The 11,608-nt window shown below is 41.3% G+C and overlaps 2 protein-coding genes across 2 annotated transcripts in view; one reads left to right on the top strand and one right to left on the bottom strand.

The window, feature by feature from the left end:
- The window catches only part of LOC103479455 (elongation factor 2), a 10,631-nt gene extending 6,856 nt beyond the window's left edge, over positions 1 to 3,775 (top strand). The window contains exons 11-14 of the mRNA XM_008433874.2: positions 812 to 1,165; positions 1,259 to 1,441; positions 2,137 to 2,269; positions 3,079 to 3,775. Coding sequence (XP_008432096.1) covers positions 812 to 1,165; positions 1,259 to 1,441; positions 2,137 to 2,269; positions 3,079 to 3,272 — 864 coding nt within the window. The 3' untranslated portion in view covers positions 3,273 to 3,775. The remainder of the gene's footprint in view (positions 1 to 811; positions 1,166 to 1,258; positions 1,442 to 2,136; positions 2,270 to 3,078) is intronic.
- A 1,783-nt stretch (positions 3,776 to 5,558) lies between these two features.
- On the bottom strand, positions 5,559 to 10,565 carry LOC103479454 (BTB/POZ domain-containing protein 2). Its single transcript, XM_008433873.2, has 9 exons — positions 9,939 to 10,565; positions 9,729 to 9,848; positions 9,497 to 9,653; positions 8,555 to 8,660; positions 8,266 to 8,463; positions 7,969 to 8,161; positions 7,625 to 7,712; positions 6,699 to 6,845; positions 5,559 to 6,602 (listed from the first exon to the last, which is right to left on the bottom strand). Exons 1-9 carry the CDS (start codon positions 10,499 to 10,501, stop codon positions 6,441 to 6,443), a joined length of 1,734 nt encoding a protein of 577 aa, XP_008432095.1. The 5' UTR covers positions 10,502 to 10,565; the 3' UTR covers positions 5,559 to 6,440.
- Between the last annotated feature and the right edge of the window lie 1,043 nt (positions 10,566 to 11,608).

Here is an 11,608-nt window from a genome sequence, read left to right on the forward strand (position 1 = left end):
AAGGTTCAGGCAAGTTTCTTTCTACAGTTTCCACAAAACACTGCCTACATGGAAATTAGCATAACCCTTATAACTCAAGGCTTGGCTAAATCCGGCCTGCCATAGCTTATTATTTAGCCCTCTAGACTCCACTTATTAAATTAAATGAAACAGTTCCTCCAGTTTTTTGCGATTCCACAGTCTCAGAAATTAACGCAAAAGTCGACATGCATCTGTATTTGTTTGTGCTACTGCATAACTGTGAGTTTACTTCAAATTTCCTGCAAAAATGATCAAAAACATTGTGAATAAGTGACTTCTAACTCCCACCTGCAGGTGGCAGTATTTCTTACTTTTACTGTTAYGGCCTCATTTTTACTTGATSTCGAGTTGCAGTCAGTGATGATCGATACGGTGAGAAACAAAAGTCACATTTGCTGTCATACGTAAGTGAAATATTGTAATATTCTTTGCATTTCTTTCAAAATTAGCACCACAAAATCTGTGATTTTGATCACAAAAAAGCAGAAAAACAATTGTGAAATCCTGGAGAAACTGATCAATGTGAGAAGATGTTAAACATTATTTATTTTTAAGAAGTACTTATCGATTTCAGAGACATCTATTTATTAATATTTTAACAGTTTGTTAATGGGTTTCATCAAGATATTCTAGCGCAACTGGCTCTTGYGAACATGTGCGATCTCGACAAGGTCCACGGTGAAAATGAGTTTGACTCCCCTGACCTGTAGACTCTTCAGTGTCCTCATTTGGTCGTCGTACAGTCGCACCTCCACACGTGCTCTGATCCTCCTCCTCTCCTCTATTTTAGAAATCTGACCCGGTGGTGTCTTACCGAGAGACAGTGACAGAAGAGTCCGATCAGATGTGTTTGTCCAAGTCACCCAACAAGCACAATCGTCTCTTCATGAAGTCCCGTCCRTTCCCGGATGGCCTGGCCGAAGACATCGAGAAAGGGGAGGTCACCGCTCGGCAGGAGCTCAAAGCGCGCGCGCGCTACCTCGCCGAAAAATACGARTGGGAGGTGACAGAGGCCAGGAAGATCTGGTGCTTTGGTCCCGATGGAACCGGGCCCAATCTGCTGATAGACATCACAAAGGGAGTCCAGTACCTCAATGAGATCAAGGACAGCATGGTGGCTGGTTTCCAGTGGGCAACCAAAGAGGTGCATTGACYTGTCGTCGTCTCTTCTGTTTAGCTACAGTTMTGCTGTGTGTAATTAGTTATCTGGTAATCGCTGATGTTCTCAACCCTTTAGGGCGCACTATGTGAAGAAAACATGCGCGCAATCCGATTTGACATCCATGATGTCACGCTACACACAGATGCTATTCACCGCGGKGGAGGTCAGATTATCCCCACCGCTCGCAAGGTCCTGTACGCCTGCCAGCTCACSGCGCAGCCTCGCCTCATGGAGCCAGTTTACCTTGTGGAAATACAGGTATGGAGATAGGATTCAGATCGACTCTGAAAGGATTCAGAAAAACACACGAGTTGACAAAGAAGCTGTAAGAATCAACTACTGGTGTTAAGTAGGATGTTGGGGGGTCAAAGACATTTCAGTCAGTAGTTTTGTCTCCTCAATGGGATCGACTCTGGACGTCCCGGTTCCTCTTAAGACACTTCAATATGTTTTGCTTTCTGTTAACTAACTATGCTTCGGATGCATTCAAAATCCAGTTTAGGTAGATTATTTTTGAAAAATGCCTGCMCCCCCCCCCCCACATCTTACAACTAATATGTACAACAATAATGTTAATGGAATGATAATGGAAAATGTGAGTACAATAATTGCAATAATAAGTACGCCTTGTATTTCACAGCTGACATTTTCATGTTTTTTATTGTGTTTTTTTTTAAGGTTTTATTGGCTCTAGTGGCCTGTATTTGATAGTTAATTGACAGGAGAGTTGGTAATGAGAGATGGGGAAAGACATGCGGCAAAGGTCACCAGGCCGGGAATCGAACCTGCGACAGCCACRTCGAGGACTAAGCTTCCATACCTGGGTTGTGCTTAATCCCTGCACCCCCACAGCACACCCATGTTGTTTTTTATTTTTAGACGGGCTTGAGAGGTTGCATATTTTTGGCACTTTAACAATAGTACGCTTGTTTCTATGCCTTCTCTCCATGCAGTGCCCGGAGCAGGTGGTCGGTGGGATCTATGGCGTGTTAAACAAGAAGCGTGGACACGTCTTCGAGGAATCCCAAGTAATGGGAACTCCCATGTTTGTGGTGAAAGCGTACCTGCCGGTCAATGAATCCTTTGGTAGGTCACTTTTATCTGAATCCTGCTTCAAGATTGCATTGAATCTGAGCTTCAGTGAGAGTAAATGTGACATTGCAACCAGAGTTCCTCTACATTACATCTTAATAAATTCAAGTTCACTAAATTGCTAGCTAAACTCCATGTGTTACACATGCAAGGTGCTATATCTGGATGGGAAGGAAGTCCGTTGCTTCACCCTGGCATGAACACAGCAACCCGACTGTGACGCGTGGTTCTTTTCTTTAGCAGGGAGCGTTGGCAGAAGACTGGAGATTGGGGCAGAGGTTCACAGCAAGAGCTAATATTGTTGTTTAGATCAATTCATAATGACATATGGCGTATATMCAAACGAGTATCTGGTTTAAGACTTAAACATTCCTGTTAAGAGACGCTCTCCATCCAGTCTGATTCAGATCGGGCTATTTTGCAGAGAATGTGAAAGAAAGTTCACTTTTTAGGTTTGCAAAACAAGTGGAAAAACTTGTCTTCATAGTGTTACCTCAAGGGGACCCAAATACAAATTCAGATTTTTATTTTTACAACTTTCAAACAACTTGTCATTTTCTTTCTATTTTGCAATTATTTGTTCCTCAGTCTATCACATAGACACCTAATAAGACGCACAAAAGCTGGTTAAAGAAAAATGTGAAAAAAAATCGAGTGTGAATATATTTGCAAAGTACTGCAAATACAGTCAGTCAGTGAACAGATACACAGCAAGATCTTCTCTTATGATAAATATATGACTGTACAATAAAAGTACTTTTATTAATAAAAACAAATTTTTTTCCTACACATTTGTCCTTCAGGTTTCACAGCTGACCTGCGCAGTAACACTGGCGGCCAGGCCTTCCCTCAGTGCGTGTTCGACCACTGGCAGATCCTCCCCGGCGATCCCAGCGACGACACCAGTAGACCCTTCCAAGTCGTCGGTGAAATTAGGAAACGCAAAGGTCTGAAGGAGGGCATACCGGCCCTCGACAACTACTTGGACAAATTGTAAACTCCCAACTTCTGGATTATAAAATACCAAATCGACACAAAACCCCACCCCATGGGCACTTTAAAAACCGTTGCACAGGCTTAAAGATTCATCACAAAGTTAGTTTATTTTTAACTCGGAGCCCAGAACAGATCAAAGCTTTTTAGCTGTWAGGTAGTGGGAGCAGTGGATGAGTTTGTTTTTTTTTCTCTCTCGTCATTTCACAGCTACTGTACACCAAGTGCCTAGGGTGAGGGTTTTAGAAAACAATTGGATCAAGGCAGTTATTCCTCATTTCTTTGGTTATTTTACTTCACCTCTCCCTTTCCTTCTACGTATCTGCTTGGATGGGCCTGTACAGTGCACTGTGATACTGCTGCAATAATGCTTATGAATGGATCATGGCCAGATGTAAACCACAGAAACCACAGGAAAAAAAAGTGTTACAGAAGTAAAACCGACTGAACAGGAGCTTTTTGTTCAGTGGATGTAATGAAATAAAATAAATAAAATAAAAAGATGTGACTCCTGAGATTCTGTTCTCTCCTAAACTGTGAGAAATAAATAAAAAATTAAAAAGTGAAAGGATTTCATCCCAAGTATCACATCCGAGTCACGATTAAAGTTCTTTTAAATGATTAGAGTCCATAAATAAACATGATTCCCGACATCTGCTGTTGCTGCGATGTGCGATTTTGTTTTTTGGCACACGCCTTCAGCAAATTACCTGACCGACTTTTAAAAATCATGGCCTATTTTCAGTGTTTTTCCACCTTTTACAATGACGTCCACGGCAAAGGAGAAGCTGCGTTGTGTCTGCACCGTGCAGAGCGCAGGTGGAGCACAAGTTATTTTAATTTGATTCATTTCAGCTGGTTTCCTCTGATAAAGGTCTAAAGTAATGAATGAACAGTGAGTAATCTCATTATTCAACTTTTTAAGATTTAATGAGTTGCCCAGATTTCATCAAACGTTTATGAAGCCTCGTACTAAACGATTTCCACTTCTCATTTCCTTTAGATCAGATAAATCGGATCTAACAAAAATGACAAAAAGAAAAAAAAAATTCTCCCCATCACAGATGCTGTGTAACAGATCCTCCCATCCCTCACATGTCTGACAGAAAATGCCAGCTGCTTTCAGTTTAGTTATTTATATAGTCACAATTTACAACTGTCATCTGAAGACAAACAGATCCAATTTCTATACAGGAATATACTGCACAATCAAATCAGACCAATTAGAAAGACATTCAAATTCAGTTACACTCCAATTGGATCATGATTATAGTACAAAGCTATTTGGTCTCTGGATTTCAGGCTCTCGGTAATAACGCAGGACAGCATCAAGCTCATGAAACTATGATTCATACGCTTTAAAATGTTAGTTTAGGTTGGGGTTTTTTAAGCTACATTCTATGACATTAACAGCAAAATATTCTTTATATTGGTAAAGGAAAAGCCATGTGAGTGAAGTCCAACTCAATCACATTATTATCATAGCACTTTTAGAGTATTGCGTTTTCAAGTCAATACAAAGCGTTGATTTTGATGGAGAATTTACTCTTGTTCGATAATATTGAACAGCTTCAAGCTTCAATTGTCCCTGGGCGCAATTGCAAAAATACCAAGGTCAAGGTTGCAGAGACTGTATGCAAAATATAAACATTGTTGGTGCAAAATGGGCATGTTGATAGCAAAAGCATATTGATGCTGGTTCAATGTGGGAAAGGAATTTACTTATTCGTAGTGAAACAAATCCTTGACCACCACTCAGAGAAAGAAGCTAAAACTTCAAAATTAAAAGCCAAGTTGGAGTCCGTAATTAGAGATAAAAACCTTAGTATACAGACCATATTTTTTTGTTTGATCTTAATGACCGTCATCAGATTTGAAGGAACAAGGCAGAAAACCTGTGAACTGTGAACTACAAAATGTAGCRAGGTTGATTTGCTAAAGAAATAAAATAAAAAAAATAGATGGCATAGTGAAGAAATGTTAAAGCAACATCTAAAAAGGCATCAGCCAGGAAGTTAAAGTTTAGACACAAATAGATCTTCCTAATGGGAAATCCTCCCCAAGTGAGATAGACATGCTTACTAACAAAACCAATGTTTTTGGGGAGTAAACTTTAGTCACAAAACAGTTTGTGGGATAAACTAAAAAAAAAAAAGCTGATTTTAAGTTAAAAAATAATGCAAGTTCTGACTCATTCTCTAATTTTGGTATTTCTATCCAACTGATTGTACATGCTAATATTTAATCCCGTCCCATTTCAATAAGCTGTTATATAAAAAAGCTACACATCGTTTTTTCCTCATTTAATTGCCATTTATTTCAAGTTACATATATAATGTTAATAAATGCCACTTTAATATACAACCCATCAACTTCAGCACCAAGAGAAAAAAGAAATCTCTTCCACCCACAACTTTTAAAATAAAGCTTAAAAAAAATCTGAAGAAGAGTTAGTGTGCATCCATAGAGCAACAAAAATAAACGAAGGCAAGGCCGAGAAGTGCAATGTATACCGGGTATAGGCAACTACCAAGCAAAGACACAAGATATCACAGATTGTACTGTTAAGTAAAAAACAGAAAAACGCTCACCTTAGTCATACTCTTGACATTATTACGAAGTTTGGTTCAAATTTGACAAGTTTTCATGAAAGCCTATGAGGTCCATCAGTGTGTGGAAGTTACAGTTGATGCAGAGTCGACTCTGTACAAAACGCTACAAGGACTTTTATCTTGGCAAATCTGATAAACTGTACATTCGTACAGTTGAGTCTCCTTTGCGCTAAAGCGATGGAGCAGAAGGAGGAGAATCCTACAGCTTAAGAAAAAATTCAGTGTCAAGCTTAATGCTGTCAACCCGAAGCAGTGACAAAGATACTGTGAATAATCTGAGAGACCCCCTCCCTAACATCTCTCAATCCTTCTCGGAGCTGGTTTGTAAATCTAGAGCACTAAGGGAGGTGGCAGCGCGTCAGATGACTGACTTCGCCTCGCGTAACAACCCCACGTGGTCTACCAGCCATTTGTCCTCCCGTGCMGCTAGCAGTCGCCCTGTGAGGAGGGAACAGACCGAAGTCTGACAGATTAGTCCCCAGTATGGCTGCTGAGGTGTGGCCTTGCGCTGGTGTCGGGTTGTCACATTTGATGGAAGATCGCTGGGACGTCTGAGGTGACTATGTGTAGAAGATGACCTCTGGGATCTGTCCGTCTTCTACTGAAGTGCCGTTGTTGTTGCCCGCCGCGTAGCAGAAGGTGAAACAGGTCTTTGTGCCGGTGGAGGACGACTCGTGTGTTACCTTTCGCATTCCCTTGGTCCCGTAATGAGAGTCTGGACCCTGTCAGACACACACAGAGCAAGATGAGTAAACTCTCCCAAATCTGTGGGTTCTTTCCCATATTCATCATTTCTCTCCGTCTCTCTTCTTGCTGACCTTCAGTGTGGCACAGGCAGTGTAGTTGACGTTGGGTAGAATCTCGACTGGTTCTTTGAACATGACTCTGAAGGTGTTTGCTGACCCGTCACAGCTGAAGCCTGTGTCATTCTGCCCCAGCACTGTGTTGCTGTCTGTGTGGATTATCTACAACGGAGCACAAATACCCAAGATCGCATAAGACCACTAAAAATATGGAAAGATTTGCCTCATACAAGTACAGTGCCTTATCAAATTATTTATATCACATAAACCTTTTCGCATTTTGTTACAAAACTCTAGGTATCTSGGGGCATTTTATGCGACAGACCAACACTTTTACACTGTCAGAGTACACGGACTGAAATGTGTTCATCATTCCAAAATAGCTCAATCAGTCAGACTGGATGAAGCATATCTGAACAGCAACATTTGTTTAGTCAATTTAAGTTCTATAAATTCTCAATTGGAGGACTTTACTTTGACTAGGTCATTCTAACAATAACAGGCTCTGAGCTAAACCAATTTATGTTTTAGGGCTATTGTCCTCCTGGAAGTTGTACCTCCACTAGAGCACCAGTTATTTTACAGATCCTTGGTTTTTATTATATTTGTTCTCCAAAATCATCAAAAACCTCCACGGTATTCACAGAACAGCTTTGTTTACTCAAAGACTAAATTACACGCAGGTTGACCATTTACAAATGATGTGAATTTTTGAAGGCAATCTGTTGCACTCGATTTTATTGAAAGGTAACCAGGGAATTTTTTTTTTGGGGGGGGGGATTCTTGTATCATTTTTCCCTCACCCAACAATTATGTGCTTCCAGGTGTTGTAGTTCAAAAATATATATACAGATTTGTAGTTTTAATGTGACAAAATGAACAAATCTCAAGCCAAGAGGCATGAATATTTTTAAAAGACACTGTAAATACTGGGCCGGTACCTGTATGTTGACTTGGTAGTCTGTAGGTCCATGTATGGAGCCATAAAGTCCAAATCCAACCACAAAAATCCTTCTGTTAACAGAAAACCTGTAAAACAAAGTGAGGTGGACATAATTAAAAAATAGCTTCTTAAATCTTAACGTTTTAGATAAATATATTCAGACACCAACAATATCTGAGCTTCAAAAATGCAAAACTAAATGATCGCATTTCATGCTGAAATGTTTTATTGTTATTGGTTTATAAGTAAGACATTTGTCTCAACCAGCCCACAGCACTGGCAATCCGTTAGATAAAGTCCTTTTCACAACGTAAGGTAACGTAAGGCCTGATCTCAACACACCTTATGCGGTCGCTCGTCCCGCTGTAGCCCCAGCGGCTCTCCACCTGGCCAAAACGGGTGATGCTGCACTCCTTCCCGCGGAGGCAGCAGCGAGGACGGTCGATGAAATCTACACGAGGCTTTGGGTTCACTGTGAAGTGGAGGAAGAGACTCACCACCTCTCTGTCGGTTAGAATATTAGACTGGGCAGGACCTGGGGGATAACGACACGAACCAAAAACAGACTTCAACGTCAGAGCAGCGATCTGAAAGTAAAACGGATGCGGTTAATGGGTGTTCAACTGTGCCCTTCTTAACCTGCTGCAAACTCCTCTATGGTCATGAGAGGGAAGCGGATGAGCGTGAGGGATTTCCCCAGGACTTTGCGCATGTTCTCGGGAGTGGGCTGCAGCTGCTGCCTGCGAGCCTCCGCCTCAGCCCAGCGAACGGCAGCGCCAAACAAACGCACCTCTCTCACTCCTAAAGTGTCCCTCTCCAACACCGCCACCAAAGTATCTGAAGGAGACAAACGTGACGTTTATAAAACAACACTAACAACTAAATGCAACATGGAGAAATGACGTCAAAATTTACAGTGAGTCTTTACCCAGATCTATGTCCGTGAACCCCTCGGCGGCAAGAGCATCTCCGGTGTTCTTGTCGATGTTCTCCAAACACAGACTGGCAAGTTGTGGCTCATCAAACAAACGAGCCTAAAACAACGTGATGCATCATCAGACTTTTAAAACATCATCTGATTTTCAGGTAACATCAGCGTAGTGAATGCTCCCGAGTTTACTCTTTATTTTTAAGCAATAAAAATGTACAAAAGAAAATTTGTATTCTACACATTTGTGTTAAGCATACCAAACATATAATTGCCAAAACATAAATGAGGCCTACAAGCGCTCCGTTTTATCTGTACGTTTTAACTTGGGTACTTATTTTGACAAATGCATATTAAAGAACTTAATACTATTCCCAAACTCATAGTCAAATTCTTCAAATTTCTCAGCAAATTTTGAATTGTAAATACAGAAGTTCACTATCAAATTGTCATTTATGGATGGATAAACGGATACATGGTTAGCTGGACAAAGGGACTAAAACAAATGGACAAAAATACATTAATAGACCAACAGACAGATAATGGACAATGAACAGATGAATGAAAGTTGAGGGCAATAAAGTCTAAAAATCTATTTTCTCATTCAGAGTTTGAAAACCCTTCAACCAAATTTGATGCTTTTATGCTTAAAACTGTCACAAGGATCAGTGAGTGATCCCTGTGACAGTTCCAGTCATTTTCCATCAAGTTGAAAATCACTACTTTCATTTGTTATGAAAACAAAATTCCTATAATTTAAATTAGTTGAAATAGAGTGCTTAGCAAACTTAACACTTTTCTGTCACGTCTGTATTATTTCTGAAAGAGCATCGTTAAAGTTTTTGATGCAAGGAGTTTTAAATCCACACTCAAACTAAGGTTTTCAACAAATATTACTCCTCTGGAGCTGCAGATTCTGACTCTTTAGGTAAGGAAGCCGACCTGTGTAAGGAGCATGAAAGCATTGTCTGCTCTGAGGTTTTTCTTCAGGAACTCCACACAGTGAGCCTCCAGGGCAGGAACCGCATACTTTTTGGCTGTATACAAAGTAGTCATCACAGTCTCAGGCCCGATCTGGACTTCATCAGAATACAGGAACCTGAAACAGAAGACATTGTTGCAATTGGCAGTAAAACATAGATTTAAATAATAATAATAAAAAAAACGTTCTTACTTTAGCAGGGCCAAAAAAGCAGCTGGTTCCACATCAGGGAGTTCGATTTCCGTGGAAGTGGTCGCCATGCCACCGTTGAACATAGCATCGAACACTGCGCTGCCCACTGCCAGGACAAACCTGACACGCCACAGCAGCAACAACAACAGGAGGAGGGGTCAGCTCGGTCTTTCCAGGCCGTTTGTTTCTTGCTGAAGCAAATCCTCTTACCTGTGAGCTGGTATTCTCTGAACACCCATGCCTTTGCCAACCAAGAAATGAACGTCACTCAGCACCTCGTTGTTGAAGAGAAACGCAAACCTCTCCTTGACTGTGCTCTTTGTCGCCTGCCAGTTGTACACCGGCTCTCTGTACACCAACACGGACGCTGCAGCTGGGGTGGCGCTCGGTGCGGTGGCCGGGGAGGCATTCGACGCTGCGCTGCTTATCATATTGGACGCCGGGGAGGCCATGGCTCCCGCTGCCGCAGAAGCAGCACCTGCCGCAGCGGGCGGCTGCAGAGGGTTCTGCGCAGTCGGCGGAGCTCCGCTCGAAACGCCGCTGCCGTCTGCCCCGCCAGGCCCCAGCTGCGGGTTAGGTCGCCTCGCAGTTCCTTGTGCTCCCCCGGCTGCACCGACCGCTCCCCCGTTGGATGCTGGCATTGAGAAAACGCTGTTGCTGGGCTGGCTATTTCCCAAAGGGCCCGGGCCGGAGAAACTAAGGCAAGGAAGCCTGCCGCTGTTGTCTCCAGCGGCCATCTTCAACCTGCTGTAGGCGTAAACAACAAACTTCATCGCTTTCCGTAATTGCAGTGGTCCACACGCTCATGCTGGCCTTTTATTCCCCCTGGCGATTATTTCAGGTACTGCAATTTATTGTCTGAATCACAACTCCTAATTCAGTAAATATTTTTTAATATTTTTAACACTGATTAAACACGCTTCCAAAAACATTTTTTCCAGTAAAATTGGAAAAATAACTTTGATCCTTTCTAAAATATATTTACTGATGACTAGGCAGACGATGAATCATAATTAAAACCTAAACCTGTAAAGCCAAAATGCATTTTTAAAAAATCATTGGATGCAATATGAAAAGCTTTATGTTTCTCGAAACTAAGGTCTATATATTATTAAAGTATATTTAAGCTAGCTATGGGATTTCTTTGACAATTCACAGAAATGTGGTTGCACTTACACCTTTTGGCCACCGGGTGAAATGGTTTACGGATTGACACTAAAATCAACTGAATCGCTGCGTTATTTTGTGCATTTGTACAAAGAAATTTCTAACAGTTCTCCACTGTACTGAGCGGTAAATGTATCAGTCCATGAAAACATGATGTTTGGATTGCAGGTTAATCCATGATGTAGATTTAACTAAATAGTCCATGGATATTTAGTTAAATCTTCGTTGAGATGATAAAGATGACCTGAGAGTACTCAGTGACCTTCATTTTTTTTGACAATTGAGACCAAAGTCGATTTATTTGGACATGGTTGACATAAAATATAGAATTATGTTTTATAGAATTTCAGTGAAACAACTAAAAATCTATTTTATCTTGGAATTGTCAAATTTTCGGGAGACTTTTCTATAACATGGCCTGGTCAGTTAACCATCACCACCACCATAATTTTGTTTTTGAAGGTGTTTGAGAAACATGTCAATATGAAACATGGCAATGACCCAAAACTTTCCATCTATAGGTTAAACGACATCAGGAAAACATGTAATTGGGATGATATAGCTGAATATGTTTTCTATCTCTGCGACAGACTGGCAACCTGTCCAGGGTGACCCCGCCTCTCGCCCGGAATGTTAGCTGAAGATAGGCACCAGCAACCCTCCCGACCCCACTGAGGGACAAGGGTGTAAAGAAAATGGATGGATGGATGGAT

The sequence above is a fragment of the Poecilia reticulata genome, linkage group LG17 (genome assembly GCF_000633615.1).
Source record: "Poecilia reticulata strain Guanapo linkage group LG17, Guppy_female_1.0+MT, whole genome shotgun sequence".
Lineage (NCBI taxonomy): Eukaryota > Metazoa > Chordata > Actinopteri > Cyprinodontiformes > Poeciliidae > Poecilia > Poecilia reticulata.